This window comes from Cupressus sempervirens, chromosome 3 (assembly GCF_028749045.1).
Source record: "Cupressus sempervirens isolate cs-2001-9-10 chromosome 3, ASM2874904v1, whole genome shotgun sequence".
Classification (NCBI taxonomy): domain Eukaryota; kingdom Viridiplantae; phylum Streptophyta; class Pinopsida; order Cupressales; family Cupressaceae; genus Cupressus; species Cupressus sempervirens.
The window spans coordinates 324,882,408-324,900,606 of NC_143120.1; the positions used below are offsets into that span (position 1 = coordinate 324,882,408).

General features: G+C 32.9%; 1 protein-coding gene across 1 annotated transcript; it reads left to right on the top strand.

The window, feature by feature from the left end:
- Nucleotides 1-14,516: 14,516 nt before the first annotated feature.
- On the top strand, nucleotides 14,517-16,393 carry LOC149566304 (xyloglucan 6-xylosyltransferase 2-like). The gene has a single exon (XM_089819714.1). It carries the CDS (start codon nucleotides 14,775-14,777, stop codon nucleotides 16,128-16,130), a length of 1,356 nt encoding a protein of 451 aa, XP_089675840.1. The 5' UTR covers nucleotides 14,517-14,774; the 3' UTR covers nucleotides 16,131-16,393.
- Nucleotides 16,394-18,199: the final 1,806 nt, after the last annotated feature.

Here is an 18,199-nt window from a genome sequence, read left to right on the forward strand (position 1 = left end):
AATTAACTGGTATGTTTCCATCCTTTTCTGCTCACAAAATAACACAAGTATTACAGAAAACATATAATTTAGATTTAGTTTCAAAAATGAGAACTCAATTAGTGAATAAATAAAAGGAGTTTAGGAGAATTTTTTTTATAAGTTGAAAATTGTACTATCACATGTCATTGAATTAAAATGCATTTATAATTTGTGGTTTCTCAAATATTTGCAATGCATTTATATTCCTCGAATTAAACCAAAACTTGATCAATTTAATGTAGATTTGCTCTTTTTTCTTATCATCTCTGTTCTTGCCCTCATCATTCTTTTCCCCATCTTTTCTCTTTTCCTTCTTTTGTTGGTCACTATTTCTCTTTTTGTTCTCATAGTTCTTTTCTTTAGCATTATGTTTACCCTTCTTATCGTCTTCCTTTTTTTCATTACTCGCAGTCTTAACCATTTTCTTTTCTATAGCATTGTCTTTCTCCTTATTCTTGTCTTCCTTTTCCTTGCTCATTGTTTTGCCCTTTTTAGCATCATTGTCCTTTTCCTTCTGTCACTTATCCTTATCCACAGTCTTATCCTTTTTAGCGTCCTTCTCCTTTTTCTCGTCTTGCTTTTCCTTATCCACAACCTAATTTTGTTTTTGATGCATTCTATTTATTTTTATTTAGATTATCACAATGTATAAGTCATAAACCAAATTAATTGAAAATTAAACCAGAACTTGATCATTTTGAAATTTTCAAAATGAATATTGAAAAAGTGATATGAGCCATATTTGTACTACTTTTTTTTTTATAAGTTAATATTATTTAGTACACATTCCTCTTCATTTTGAAATATTCTATAATGCATTTCATGATTCAAATATGTATATAAAATTTCTTATTATTTATATTTTATACAATTTTTCGTTCAGTAATCTTTATCAAAATAAATATAATAGATTTGTAAGGAATGATTTTGTGAATTATGTAATTAATTGTTCTCCTCTATTTGTTTTTCAAGTGCAAAGGTTGTAAAAGAGACATTGAAGGTTGTGAAACTAGAACAACGTCTCAGAAACAATTGATAAGTAATTGGTATGTTTCCATCCTTTTTTGCTTACAAAATAACACAAGTATTATGAAAAACATATAATTTAGATTTAGTTTTAAAAATGAGAACTTAATTAGTGAATAAATAAAAGGAGATGACTAGAATTTTTTTTACAAGTTGAAAATTGTACTATCATATGTCATTGAATTAAAATGCATTTATAATTTGTGGTTTCTCAAATATTTGCAATGCATTCATATTCCTCAAAATGCATATTTGTCTATAAATAGTAACAATGTATAGGGTCCTCCTACATCATCTTACTCTTTATTGTACATATCTGAAATTTTTGTGCTATCTATGTATAGAAACCTACACATTAATTAGATGCATATGAATTTCCTACAAAGAATATCTCTAAAAAAATGGATAACATTGAACTTAAGTTATATCTTAGAATTCAATTATTCGTAGTTTTCAACAGGTTTTCCTCTGTCCACATTGCATCAGTATGAATACTGTAAATGCATCTACTATAACATACCCTCCAACAGATGAATTCTTTGAAATTCCACAATTTAGTATCCTTCAAAGAATCCAACAACTTCCAAGTGAATGCCAAAGAAAAATATTGGAAAGCTATTTTTATGACAACCATGCTCCAATGTTTCGATATGATGGATGGGGAAACATTGAGCCGATACAAGAGACCAATGAAATTCATGTTTAGTCTCCATTCATGACAAATGGAGAATTAATTTACCTAAAATATCTAGTGCGGATATATAGGAAAGCTCATATAATAATTCGTTGTCAAGATATTTTAATTCATTTCCCTCACGGAAATCATACTGTTGAAGAATTGACTGCCATTTTCAATCCAGCATCTAAAACACTATTTTGTCAGCTATCATCATTTAGGGCAACTAATGAAAGTGACACACTTATATACATAATAGACCTTATCATCTCATATCGAACTCTTTCACTTGAATGGATTATAAGATATGATAATATAGAGCTTGCAGGACAATGGTATGATGATGATAGAGGACATCTAGAAACTAAAACCATAAAGCATCATTTCTCATACCATTATTTGTTTGAATTTTCAAATAGTGACATGTCACCTGCCATTCATTTTGTCGTAGATATTGGAAGATGGCACATCCCAAATGGATGAATTAACTATTACACCATGACAATTGACAGAAGCAAATACTTATGATGTATAAGATTAGCTTCCATTTCTGAAAAGTTGAAAAAATCTAGAGCAATATGTATCTACTCATTGGCATGTCAATAATGTCTGCATATCTAAGTTTACCTAACTATGTCTTTTACTATTACAAACTTATAGGAATTTCATGAATTGCACTTGACATGGAAGGATAATAATCTCTTCAGTTTGGAAGGTTGTGATCTTTAAAAAAAATATAAATTTCTTCATTAGAAATCTAATTGCAATTTTCTCATTCAATATAGTTGCAACAATGTCTTGTTATAATTAAAGCAGAAGCATTCAAAGTTCCAATGTAGACATAGTCATCATTGAGCCATAATCTGCTTTTCAATGGCCAGTTGAAGTGAATATATTCATGTGGCGGGATTGACACATTTGAGGGACACATCTATTCTCTATAAATTTCAATTTCACATCGAGAGCCATTCAAGTTGTTCAAAAGTCACTGTGTGAAACTCTCAGCAGACAATGGAACTTCTTGAAATAGTATTGGGAGTTGAATTTTTCTCTCTCTTGGTTCTATTTTTCACTGTGAATGAAACACCTACTTTCATTTATTTGTTGACTTTGAATGTAGTACTCTTCTATGTAATTCTCTATTTATTTGAAAAATATATGTAATGTCCATTGCCAAGAAGAAATTCATAAACAATAAAGTAAATATTACTACATTCAAATGTAGTTAATGTTGATGATGTCATGACATGACTACATCACCCAATCTAATGAATAAGTGTAACTTGTAATTATCAAATATAATGGTATATACATTGTCATTATTTGTGTCTTTAATATTAAAGCATAATTATATTCATTCATGTTTTATATATGCTATTCATAAAGAATTCCCTTTTTAGTAACAAAGTAATCTTCTAGTTGTTATAATATAGGGTGCTGACAATGTTTGAAAATAATGACTTCTCCCTGTTTCATTTGTTAAAATAATCATGTTTATATAAATTGTTTATTCTCTTCAGAGAAGCAATCAAAACCATGACTACTTTGATGCAAATACCAATTGTTGATTTAGATAATGAAGAAACATCAACTTTTGAAAAAAACAAGCAGACCTATTGCAAAAGAAGGAAATGTTCCAAGCATAAAAAGTACAAGGGTGTGAGGAGATGACCTTGGGGTAGCTATGGTGCAAAAATGACAAATCTAAAGACTAAAGATCAGAAATGGCTTGGAACATTTCAAACTCCTGAGGAAGTTGCAAATGCATATAGAGAAGCATCTCTCTCCATGAAAGGTGTAACAGATTGTATAGATTGTCATATAAATTTGTTGGGAGCAAATAGTGAAGCAATTCATAGTGGTGATATAATGACAATGACAAAATCTCTTTGTCAGAGTAAGCATATTTCAAAAAACATGGAAAGTCATGTCCGTGGAGAGCTGACTGATATCTCTCAAGGAAAAAAATTTCACTCACCATGCCTTGATGATATTGCATTTGACAATATAGTGGCTTCTGATGCAGAATATTTACTAACATATACAGATATGAATCACTTTCAATCTTGGAATTTTCAACATTTACAATGTCCAACAAAATTATCTAACTCATATGAACCCAACTGTTGCACACAATATAGTTATCCTCAACAACAACCATTATACACCATAGATACCCAGAATCCACAACAAATAAAACAACAAGAAACCATATGCCAGCCATATAGTACTTCAACCATTCACAAAGTTGTTACCACAAAGCCAACATTAACATACAGTTCCAATGTTGGAGATTCAAATTTTGACCAAGCAGCTATCAGAATTCTCAAATCTGAAGACTTAGAATGGATGAAAGTACATGGTAGCATTGGTATGTCCTCAAACCTATTGCTACATTTTATATTAATAGATTAATTGATTAGCATTTGTAAATGTAAACAAATAGTTACTACAATCAAAATATTGGCTTTGTACATATCCTCATTTCTGTTAGCTACTTTATCTAACTATATCGTTCCACAATCTAATGTAGGAAATGATACTATGGCAAGGCCTGCAAGACAAGAAAGACTACCATGGAACCCAACTAGCCTAGTCATCCAAACAAATACATACAATTATGACTTGAGTTCAATGAACATTGAACATAGTATGCACCATAGAAGCGGTTCTACCTATGCAGCAAACTGACAAAGAATAAGCTCAACATCTGGTGATTTGCATGCCTCAGACAATCTTGACAATAAACACCTTGCATTGTATGAGAAAATTAATTTGGAAATGAATGTCATAAAGTGCAAGGTATCGAAAATTGAGAGCATTGTAACTAATATTGAAAACTGTCTATTTAATGCTCTCAATGGAAGTATCCAACCACTATGAAATGTCTTGAGACATTTATATCAAAGGTCTTGTTATTTAACAATTTAAATATATATGATGTAGGAGGACAATGCTTTACAAATGTAAAAGTGAATTTGCAAATTGAAGTTGACAACAAAATAGAATTCTCATTGTTACATGTGGCTTTCTTTTTCAATGACAATATAATAGATTTACTCCAATGAAGCTTTTCAAAGAGAATTGAATAATATTTAAAGCTTCAACACTGATTATTTGGAGAGTTTACAAAACAATATTCATAAAAAGTATAAATGTTTGTGTAAAAGTGTGCAAAAAAATATTGTTCCAATGTCTTTGACATAAAATTTATTTAGAAATGTTCTTACTTTGTTACTTAGATTATCAAATTTATTCAATTATTAGCCAATCTTATAACTAGTCACTATTTTCCAACATTTAAAGAAATATTTCTTGAAAAATAATTCAAAAATAGTGCCTTGTATTCTTAGATTATCAAAATTTGTAGAATATTACAATTATTGATAGTGTAATAGATCATGTGTAAATGAGCGAATTTGTAAAATACTGTTGTCCATAATTCAGAACATTCTATATATCTAGTACTATTGGTTGAAATAGTATAATAGCAATGTTCAAATGATAGCAGTTTTTGAGTAAACTAACAAAATTTTGTACAAAAAATATTTTATTTATAAAGTGACCCAATATAAATGAAACATTAATGTAAACATTGATTCCTAATCAATGCAGGATGCCAACCTATAGCATATGGTGTACAATCAGAATGTAGCACATAAGTATCAACATACTACATTTGAAACAAACAAAAAACTACAACTTGCAATTTAACAATCAAGAAAAATAAAAATCAAACTCATTAGTAGAAGACTTCATTATATGAACAAATTGAACAATCTAACATCTAAAAATAATGCAAGGAGACCAAAAGAAATGCAACTGTAATGTACATTCAACTCACATTGACAAAACTCTTCTAAAGCATGGCTTATATAGGCCTCACGACTTCAAATACAATATCGGTGATTGTTTATTTGATACATTTGAATATCTACTAAAATTTCAACATACATCAAATGAAATTCATAATGGAACAATAGATTTCTTCATTGCTTGCCTCCAAAATGGAGATGAGGAAGCTATCAATTCCTATAACCATGAACTCCACCATCAAAGCCTGAGAGAGCTTCACAATGTAGAAGACATTACAACTTATTTGCAAAGAATGCGTTTATCCGCAAAACCATCAAATAAGACAAAGCAAAATGGTTTGTGGGGGGATATATTTTGCATACATTGGATCAAAGTGGCTCAATATTCATATATGTGTTTGGTCTGCATCTTATGGAAAACGATATTTAGATTTTAACAACCAACTTGATTCTACTCCATTCAATATCCTGTTTCATGATGCAAATCCTTTGTCAGGGCACTTTGAACCATTGCTAACCAGTGCAATCTTAGAACAAATACAACATAATATTAAATTGCACAAATTAAAAAAAAAATCATAAGAAACAATGGCAAGACACCACTCAGAGAAAGAAAAAAAAAGAAAAAAACATTAAAGAACTACAATATTTCTACCAATGATAAGCATAATATTGCAAAAAATCAAGACAATATAACATTGCGTGCAGTGAAAAGATTAATTAGAAATAAAGCTTGCAACATTAATCAACAAACAATTACAAATGAAAACAATAATATTTTCTTAACCAATAACCAAAATAATATAAAAGCACAAACACAATCCAGAAGAACAATAAATAGTAAAAGGAAATCAACTAAGACAACTTTGACACCAATTGATAATTTTTTTTCCACAATAGAAGACACACCAAAATATCCTTGCACAATTTGTCAAATGCTCCATTTCAAGAAAGATATAAAACAATACAAAGAGGAACATAGAGTTGTATACCGCAATTTGACAAAATCTTACATACCACTGCTTACCGAGTACATATGTAAAATATGCAACGATTCTCTCAATAAATAAATAAAAACCTAAATATGCAGTTCCTCACAACATACGCAAAAATAAGCCATTACCAACTGTACAAAAAATGACACAACTAGAGGAACGTTTAGTTTCACTAAGAATTGCATTTGCACAAATTTGGGAATTAGGATATAAAAAGTCTCAACTTGGACTAAGTGGTTCCATCATAAATGTCCTTGTAAACATATACAATATTCAAAATGCTCTACCACTATCACTATCAAACACGACAACAATTGCAGTGGCTCTTAAAAGACAATTGCAATATAAAAATACATTTCAAAAAGGCATGGTACGACCATATTTAATAATGCAAGCTCTATTTGATTCAAGCAAAACAACCCTTTACCAAATGCAAAATGTACAAATAAATGAAAAGTGGATAGAAACATTAGATATCAACAATGAAGACAATGGTTGTTGAAACAAAAGTTGTTCTGAAAGTGAAAGCGAAAGTGATCTTGAATATGACAATCCAACTGATTCTTTAATACATGGATACACAGACTCTACATGCATCCACAATATGGATGACAAAATCATTCAAATTGCTCCTGCTGAGAAGTTATCCTATTGGTATTTTCAAAGACAAGTATGCAGAAGAAATGAATTTTTCAACCCTTTTCTTTGGTGAGCCACGCAATAATGACATAATGGACAAATTTAGTTATAAAAAATTATCATAGTGGGAATTACTTCATTACGAGCAAGATTTTTCACTTCATACAACAAATATTTTCTTCAGGGCCATAAAAATAATTATACATCAGGTCTTATCGACACTATGGATACGAATTAGAAAAGGACAATTAAAAGGATGCAAGTTACTCGAAAAAGATGTAAAGCAAAAACCAAATTTGGAAAAAAATTTAAGATCAGACATTGGATATGTAGATTTCAAACGAATTCGAATATCCCCAGACTATATGCATCAATTGAAAAAAAAACATATTTGCTATGATTCGACAACTTGCGCCACCTACATTTTTCCTCACTTTTACAAGTGCGGAAGAGAATTGGGAGCCCCTAATGTCGACTCTCCAATATTTACAAAAATTACGTCAAGAAAAAATAAAAACAAATGACACATTTCAATGCAATGACACCAACAAAATAATACTTGTGAAAAAAGACCCAATAACATGTGCAAGGTACTATTGACATAGGATTAATGCTTTAAGAAAACTACTATTTCTAGAAAATTCACTATTTGGAAAAGTTGTAGATTATTTTTCGGTGATTGAATTTCAAAATAGGGGAAATGAACATGAGCACATGTTGATTTGGGTCGAAAATGCACCTATCTATGGAAAGCAAACAAACAATGAAATAGTAGACTTTGTGAACATGCACATCACATGCAATACTGATAACTTAGAAGCACAATATGCTAATTTGCATAAACATCAGCATACTAGACAATGCAAAAGAACTTTGTACAAAAAATGTAGATATAATTTCCCAATCCCGCCTATGCCAAATACAATGATTTTGGACCCATTGTCTGATAAAGATTCTACTATTAACAAAACTGCCAATCAAATTTTTCAAACTTTGAAAAAAAGAGACTTCACTAGCTCCTTCACATTTCAAATGTTAATTGATGAATTGCAAATAACAGAGAGTGAGTACATCATTCTACTACGATCAACAATAGACAAGCCAACTATATTCCTTCAAAGAAATCCTTCCTAAATATGGAACAGCAGTTTCTGCAAACAAATGCCAAAACTATGGAGAGCTAACATAGATGCCCAATTTGTGTTAAACGCATATGCTGCTGCCATGTATTGTAGTTCATATATGGTGAAGGTTGACAAGTCTATGACACGTACATTCAAAAGAATAAGAGATGATCATCAAAGTGAAAATATAGATGCGGTTAAAATGAAAACAAAATTAGGAAATGCTTTACTAAATTTGCAACAAATGTCAACACAACAAGCTGCACATTTAGTTCTATCACTTCCCCTTAATAAAAGTTCACAAAAATGTGTTTTCATTGATACAAGATCAGACAATGAGCGAGTATTTGTACTCAAATTTGCCTTAGAATTACACCAAGAAGCAGATAACTCAGAAAATGTAATAGCAAAATCATTAATAGACCATTATAAAAATCGCCATGATAGTATACAAAACATATGCCTAGCTGAGTACATCTCAAACTATAATGTTAGAGGAAAAAATAAAAAACTAAAACAAAAAGAAAATATTATACGCTTTATTAGTTGCAATAAACACAATGACTTAGAAAACTATTGCAGAGAACAACTACTTCTTTTCGTACCATTTACAAATAACGAATCTCAACTAAAAGAAAATTTCAAAACTTGGGAAAGTGCATATACTTTTCATGAAAATATAATAAGACAAAATAGTTCAAAATTCTACTACAAATTAAATCAAGCATGGGGTGACATTGATAAAGAAGCTACATAAATCAATAGTCGATTATTAGAAAACAATCACAATAATAAAACAAATAAAACAACTGTCATAGATGACATATATGACATTCATGATGATATTCAAATTGAAAAACATAACAAAATTACAAATACAAAATATGTAGGTTTCGAAATAGGAAAACACCCGGAAATAATTGATAATGATGAATACTTTAAAATTCGACAAATGCTAAATACAGAACAACAGGCAATAGTGAAAGACATTGTCTGCAAAAAGGTCAAAAATAAAACACCACTTCACTTATTCCTTACTAGCGGAGCAGGCACTGGTAAGACCTTTATGGAAAAGATGATCTATCAAGCACTCTTGCGTATATATAACAACACAATTAACAACAACCTAGATAAACCAAAGGGAATAGTTGTAGCTTATACAGGAAAAGCAGCATACAACATCGGTGGGATGACTATACACTCTGCATTTCATATTCCTTTCAATAAATCAGAATTTCTTCCTCTAAATAGTGACACACTAGACAAAATGTCCAAACATTATGAACAACTCAGAGTTATATTGATTGACGAAATATCTTTAGTGGGTTCAACATTCCTACGCTATATAGACAAACGACCAAGAGAAATAATGTGCACACGAACCTCTTATTTTGGCAATTTGGACACATTTTTTTGTGGTGACCTATATCAAGCCCAACCAATTCTTGACTCTTCAGTATTTGAAAATAGAACTACAGACAAAGACTTAATGCCTTACAACTTTTGGAATGATAACATCAAATGTTACACATTGCATAGCACAATGCGTCAAAAGGATCAAAATTTTATACGTATACTTAATAGAATTTGATTGGCAAAACAGACAATAGATGATATACATATCTTAACCAACAATGCCTACGGCCAATACCAAATGACCCAACACTTCCTTTTCTTTTCTATAGAAAAAATGACGTATATGTACACAACCAAAAAATGTTAGCAAATATGTCTGGAGAAGTTATTGTTCTAAGGGCCATAGATGAATACGAGGACAACATAAATGGCATAAGACTCTACAACCATACGACAACTCTCCCAATTGAAATACAACTAAAACGAAACATGTTGATAGTGTTATACTCAGGAAACTACAATACAATTGATGGATTAGTCAATGGTTCAAATGGAATATTCAAAGATAACACAAACCACAACAATTTAGAAATTGTTTGGATTAAATTTAACGATTCTAATATTGGAAATCTCCAAAAAATAAAATATGCACAATACTACAACCAAAATATTGAGAAAGCATGGATCCCTATTGTACGAATTGCAAGACTAATCCAAAAAATCTCAACAAGCAAAAAAATTACTATTAGAAAACAATTTCCAATACAATTAGCATTTGCACGCACAATTCATAGATCTCAAGGATTAACAATGGAAAGATTAGCTTTTGATCCAACAAGTATAAGACAACATGGAATAACATATACTGCATTATCATGTACAAAAACAATAGAAAACTTATATCTTGTGAAACCACTCACTCAAAAATATTTTCATGTAAAACCAAAAATAAACATGCAAATGGAACGCCTACAAACAATTGCCTAGGAAACTTGAAAATGAGGCTTTATGCACAAATAATACTGAACATTTACTATTGTGCACATTAAACACACGAAGTCTACATGCTCATGAGAATGATTTATTCGATGATATTGAAATTATGTCTTCAGACATTATATGTTTACAAGAAATTCACATGAATTCAATAAAGCAAAATTTAGTTCTAAAAGACTTCACTATTCATGTCAACCATGGAATACATGGCATTATGACATTAGGAAGAAACAATATCAATGTAACAACATCATCAAGTCACAAATCAAAACATGTAGAAGCAATCACATTGACCATAACAAAATCTACCAATATATTGAATATTTGCAATATCTATTCAAGGCCAAATACTCCTTTCACAGATATTAAAAATGTGTTAGACACTCTAACTTGCAAAATGCATCCAACTGCACTCACTTATATTCGAGGAGATTTTAACATTGACATGTTAGCTAATACAAAAAATACAAAAGAGATAAATAATCATATGCAACAAATGAAATACAAATTTCTGCTTCAACATAGACATAGCATGAATAAGCCACTCATAGATCACATCTGGTCAAATGCAACATCAAATGTATGCTTTATCCATAAAACAGAGGCATATTGGTCAGATCATTTCTCTACATTTCTTAAAATACATTTACCTGACATAATGACTCTATAAAAAAATGACATTTTCGTCATTCTATCATAAAACTTTAAATATAAATTTACTCACAAGATTCATTTTCTACATTCAAAACAATTCCACATAACAAATTCTATTAACTACTATATGAACATTAAATTTTAAATTTCAATAATTGCATTCTACAAATTATAAAAAATGTCTATGGTAAAAAGAAATTTGATGCACTAAACCAATTTCTCGTATCCACAATTTATGCACATAAATCAATGGATGCAAACAAAAGAGCAAGAAAGGCTACACAAATGAGGCAAGAACAATCTACAAAAAGGTAACATCTACTTGCTTTCATGAATTTTATAATTCTATATGCACATGAAAAATGCACTAACATACATGTCGATGCAGGACAAAAGTGAAAACTATTGGTTGCATTACAATAGAAGAGTTGAATGCAAGAAAAGGAGGTAACATATTTGAAGGAGATGTTTTGGTTGTCTACAAAGTCAACCTGGACAAAGTCAACAAAACACGAGAAGTGCTACGAGCAGATCTGACAGATCATAAAGTAGAAATGACAATAACAGTCAGTGTCAATCCAAACTTAGTACAGCAATATGAAGACAAAATAATCCCAGGCATGGGTGTTTCTATTAGCGGATTTGACATTCAACCAAAATCAGACTTTGATAGAGGTGATTGCGACTGCATTATTGTACTAAAGGAAACAAGCACAGTGGAAACAATCAATCGCATATGCAATGACTACAATTTCATCCCCAACACTACAATAAGGAGCCTATTGAATAGCACAAGCAACTACCCAATTGGAACAATAGGTGCATTGGTGTTTGCAACAAAAAAGCAAGGCAATCTCAACATTCTAGAAATAAAGGATGGTCAATCTGAGGAAGACAAAGCACAGGTAAGAATTAATGGCAATTATTTCTCAAACTATACTTATTCTAATCAATAAAGCATTGAATATGCAAATAATCCATGTAATCATTTAAACTCTGTATATGTATATTTTATGCAGCTAGAAATCCATCCAAATTTTCTTCAGCACTACACCTCAGCAGAAGAACATCTTGCTCGAAATGAAACACCAACATTGCTTTTTAGAAATATTGTAACAAAGACAGAAAAAAAGCATACACTTTGTACAGGCCTCTCCACATTTATTTGCAAGCTAAATGACAAAATGACATTGCAAATGTTACATGACATAATGTAGAAAAATAGAGAGGTAACATATAAGCAATATGAAAATCTAACAATTGTCTCTATTAAATGTGATCAACACTTACACCCTGCACTTTGCAACAGGAACATGGAAAATTGAAAATTGCAAATCCATTCTCTAATCCATTTGCTGCATTTTATCTACACTGCCACCACAAATTTGAAGGATATGGAATCCTTGATGAAGAAACTGCACACTGTATTGGATGCAAGAAAGATGTCAACTATGTGCACAAGTTACACTTGAAGACATTGCTTCTTACTAAAAATAAACAGCCAATCGAATGCTTCATTGACAACACATTAATTGAACAGTTAATCCCACAACTCCACAGCATCAAGTATGAGGAATATATGCAACAGAAATCTAATGTCATCTTCATGCTTAGAGAGCTTTGCATTGAAGACACTTTCACCTTGACCCAGGCCAATGCAATTATGCATGTCAACCTGAAGTAGAACACTCAGGCAAGTCATAAAGTAAGTTAACAAATACATTTAAAAAAAATCACAAATAGGAATTAATAGAGATATGTTTTATATGTCAACAACAACTATGTAACATTATTTTGTGGGTGATATTGCAGGCTAAAGAAGAATGAATAAAGTGCAGCCTACCATATGAAAAGAATCTCTGCTACAAAATGCTTGCAAGCCTCATAAACTAGAATGTCAATGGTTGCTCAAATTTAACTCCTTTGTAATTCTGTACAACATTAAACCTATAAAATAAGTAATTTTATTCTCGGGTTAGACTGGAGGTTTTCTTCTTCGTTCTTTCCTACTAGTGCCCGTTTGAACGGAGATAAACTATTGTAACTTTTTAGTTAATTTAAATAAAATTAATGAAGGCCTTGGCCATTTATTGATAATTTTTTTTTTTTTAAAATTAGTAATTTGATACAGTATAAAGTAGATTAAAAAATTACACAACTATCTTCTCAATTTAATGCTTGTTATGCAAATGCATCAATATAATACAAATAGTTACAAATCAAATAGCCCATTCAAGAACTTGCAAAAGAATTTGTATTGAATGCTATTGACAATAACTACACTACCTAACACATCTTCAACAAAAGGTCAAAGATGAAAATAACAAACGATAAAACAAAACATACAATTTATTTCACAAATACAACCGAAAACTCAAACAAAACATAGAGCTAAAATAGATAGCATTTTTGTCAATAATGAAAACAATAAAAAATAAATAACAGAAATGTCATTCCACCTCTCTCTAATGATTTCCAATATGTTGACATCGATCTGCAAGTAACAGTAGTTCTAAAATGTAGCACGATGGAAATGTTAGTAGGAAAAGTTTTTTTATTCATGATAACGACATTTTGTTCATTAAAAAATATAAATACGCATTTATTAACAAAGATTCGCTGTTCTATGAGAAAGAGAAAATTAGAAATATGAAAATAAATACTGGTACATACAAATACAAAAAATAATAATAAGCTACTAGTACATGTCATTGGGTATTACTACATTTTATTAGCTATCAAAACAACTGTTACCATTATCTACAACTTCTTACAATGCAATAATTTAAACAATTATGAAGCATTATAAGTCTAAATTTCCAATTTGAAGTTAATTTCTTCCCAATATAATCTAACAAAAAAATTGAAAAAAAATATGCTTATTTATTAATTGAACTAAACAAATACAAACAAATCAAATATGTGACCAATTTGAAAAAGATATTTTATTTCAACACTATAAACATCAAATCACAAGACAAGAAGGCAGGAACTAGACCGCTTTGCGTCCTCAGTTAAAATCTTACATTAATTTATTCATGAAATAATGAACAATCGATATAGATGAAAACCACGATGAGAATAGCTGGCTCCCACATGTAACAAAAAAACAACAACTATGCAAGCCACTTCATGCACTTCTGTAATGCAGTTTGTGTGCCGTGTCGTCTACTCATATAAATCACAGTTGGCTTCGATTTGGCTTGTTTAATGTAGCGCCAAACTACGTTAAATCTGGGAAAGTGGCGACGCGGTTAATTTAAATCTACCCACCGACTAGTTTTAACGGTCTCGTGGGCTTGAAAGCGGCCTGGTGGGGCATACGTGGAACAGTGCAGATCATTCCACGAAGCCGCGAATACATGATTCCATGATCGAAAGGGCATAAACAGGCCACAGATAAAAAGACATTGAAGTTGCTCGGTCAGTCGTTAAGCAGGGGAAGAGATTCGAACTCGGACTGAAAGCTAGAATGCGTTTTCCGGAGGTGTTTTCAGGGCGCAGGGTGAGGCAGATGCAGAAGGCATTTCACAATGCCAAAGTAACGTTTCTGTGCTTGTTTGTGACAGTAATGGTGCTGAGGGGCACAATTGGAGCGGGGAAGTTCGGGACGCCAGGCCAAGATCTTGCCGAGATCCGTGAGCATCTTATTGTGGGTCGCCGCGGGGAGCCGCATCGAGTGCTGACAGAGGCCGCCATTAATGAAGGAGGAGGGAAACCTGAGGGCGGGGGTGTTGTGGAAGAGGAAGATGAGCCAGAGGAGCCGGAAGTGGAGAGAGATCCGAATGGCCCGGCTTACAGCTTGGGGCCCAAGATCTCTGACTGGGACGAGCAGCGGAGCGAATGGCTGAAGAAAAACCCCGGTTTCCCCAATTTTTTCCCCAATGGGCGGCCACGCATTTTGCTGGTTACTGGGTCTGCGCCGAAGGCTTGTGAGAATCCGGTCGGAGATCATCTCTTGCTCAAGTCGATTAAGAACAAGATCGATTACTGCAGAATTCACGGCATTGAGATTTTCTACAACATGGCGCATCTTGACTCTGAAATGTCAGGGTTTTGGGCGAAGTTGCCCCTGATCCGGAAGCTGATGCTGTCGCATCCCGAGGTGGAGTTCATCTGGTGGATGGACAGTGACGCTATGTTCACTGACATGGCTTTCGAACCCCCTTACGAGAGGTACAAGGACCATAATTTTGTTATGCATGGGTGGGAAGAGCTTGTGTATAATCGCAAGAACTGGATCGGGCTCAATACAGGATCATTTCTTCTTCGGAACTGCCAGTGGTCGCTGGACATTTTGGATGCGTGGGCGCCCATGGGACCCAAAGGCAAGATCCGCACGGAGGCTGGAAAGCTCCTTACGAACTACCTCACTGGCCGCCCCGAGTTCGAGGCCGATGATCAGTCGGCCATTGTTTACCTCCTCATCACGCAGAGAGAGAAATGGGGCGACAAGGTTTATCTGGAGAGCGCCTATTATCTCCATGGCTACTGGGGAATTCTCGTTGATAAGTATGAGGAAATGATCGAGAAGTACCATCCCGGCCTCGGGGATCACCGTTGGCCACTGGTTACTCACTTTGTGGGGTGCAAGCCCTGTGGCAAGTTTGGGGACTATCCTGTCGAGCAATGCCTTAAGCAGATGGAGAGAGCCTACAATTTTGGGGATAATCAGATCTTGCAAATATATGGGTTCACTCATAAAAATCTCAGCAGTCGAAAGGTCAGACAGACGCGCAACCAGACTGACAGGCCGCTGGAAGTCAAAGACGAGCTTGGATTGTTGCATCCGTCCTTCAAGGCTGTGAAACTCTCATCTCCGGAGTGAGCTTTTTAGGTTTTGAGCAGGTCTTTTTCATATTTTCTCTTTGCGCTTCCTTGGCTGCATGCATTATGCTAGGCATATCAGATTATCTATTTTGTCATTATTGTTGGTTTGTATGACAACAATAGTACAGTAGCTTAGTAGATTGTAAAGCATTTTTTCTACAGTAATTTTATTTAAATGGCTTCTTCAAACTCGTACTTATACCTGTAATGAGAACTCGTACTTATTCCTGTAATGAAAAATGGAATATATGTGTTTTACAAGTCGTCTGAAGAATTGAGTGGACTGGAGATTCGCAAAAGTTAAATTAGCTACTATTTACACTTAAATCATGTTTTCTAGACACCACTAAAAGCTATCATGCAAAAGCTTACGACCAAACCTTTTAGGGAGAAAGTAAAATATAACCAATCGATTTTGAACGATATGCAGTTCCTTAAAATCCATAGACACCAGCGCAGGGGAGCAAAGCCATGAGCAACAGCAGTTTACCCTATTGATCCGGCACCAGTAGCACCATTAACAGCACCAGCCCTTTAGGTAGTAAGGGGAGAGTCAAAGGAGGCAGCTAGAGAAGAGCCAAAAGATACAGTTGTTTCTTTTGCTTCAATCTTTTAAGCACCCCCATCCATATTTTAACCAGCATCCCTTACAGTTACATCACCCCAGTGGTAAAGGGGAATCATTCGTACACTGGACCTGATAAGTGGCATTGACAATTGGATGGGCCCGAGCTTCATGAGAGGGAGTGGCTATAGTTGGCATTCAAGCCCAAACAAGTTATAAAGAGGAAATTTGCAAAACCTTTGAATAGTTAACGCTATAACTTCTAGCTGAAACAAGAAATCAACCAACCATGGGCATCTGATCTATTTATCCAATATGTTTCCGCTGTGAGAAACATATATTTTCAAATCTATACACCATGTATTAATATGAATATCAGAGTTCTAATTATCAAAGCTGGGAGAAATAAATAATAGGCTGTAAAAGGTGCTCTAAAGAAACAAATTCCTTTTGCTTTTGGCTCTCTTGCTAGAGTTAAGAAAGAACTGATAAATTTTTTCAATATTCAAAACACTCTCAAAGACGTGCAAAAAAAGGTAGACCCTCAACAAATGACAATCTTAGATTTACTCTCTAGTCGTCCATAGGCATTCACTTTCAGCTGTATGTTGCCAATTGGTTGTTGTGGCCTTCTGAACAACTTAGCTTGCTTCACAATATTTTTTGATCAAGCTCAACTTGTAACCCAGATATGTCACAAGTTCTGTATTCCTGTATTCAACTACATTGGACAATTCAGAAGATTATGAATATAAATAGCAACAAATACTACCAAAGCCAATGTTAGAAAAAGCTTATTAAATGAATAAAGCATAAAATTAACATAATCAGATTTCCACAATCCATTAGTATGTGAGCAATGTTTCTGGATTAGATTGTGTGAGTTTTTCTTAGTATTCTGATGTTCTCTTGTCCTGATGATGGATCATGTAGTATGATCCGAAACGTTGATGCTAAAAAAACTCACACAATCTAATCCAGAAACATTGCTCACAAAGCATAAAATATTATTCGCCAGTAAACTTCCCAGATGTTACTAATACTTTAGCCTCATTTTTTACACCACACCTTGCTAGAGAGAAGTGTTATAATTCTCTCCCTTTCTGTGTTACATATCTTGTGTGTTCCAGAGCATTCTCTTGCAAAATTGATTTCTAGCTAGTGTGCAGTCAAAAAATTTTCCAGTATAAAGGATTTGTAGAAAGCTATTCCACAAATTTGCAAAATGCAAAATAAGATTTGAAGCTTAAAATGTCAACGTAACTTGAATTCTTACATCTTACAAAAGCTTTTCAAGTACAGTCCAGAAGGCCTCCTTATCAAGCCAAGTTTGGATTCCCTTTTCATTTAATTTGTTATTTAGTGGGTATGGGTTTCTGATACTCATATACAAGGTCTATAAAATATCACATATTAATTCCAAAATCGCCTAGTTAAGTAAATGCATAGTACACGTTATGGTCCGGGACTTGTTATCCTTTTCATAAGATTCAGCCACAATG

Coding starts and splice junctions, on each gene's coding strand:
- LOC149566304 (XM_089819714.1), top strand. CDS start 14,775: ATGCGTTTTCCGGAGGTGTTTTCAGGGCGCAGGGTGAGGCAGATGCAG.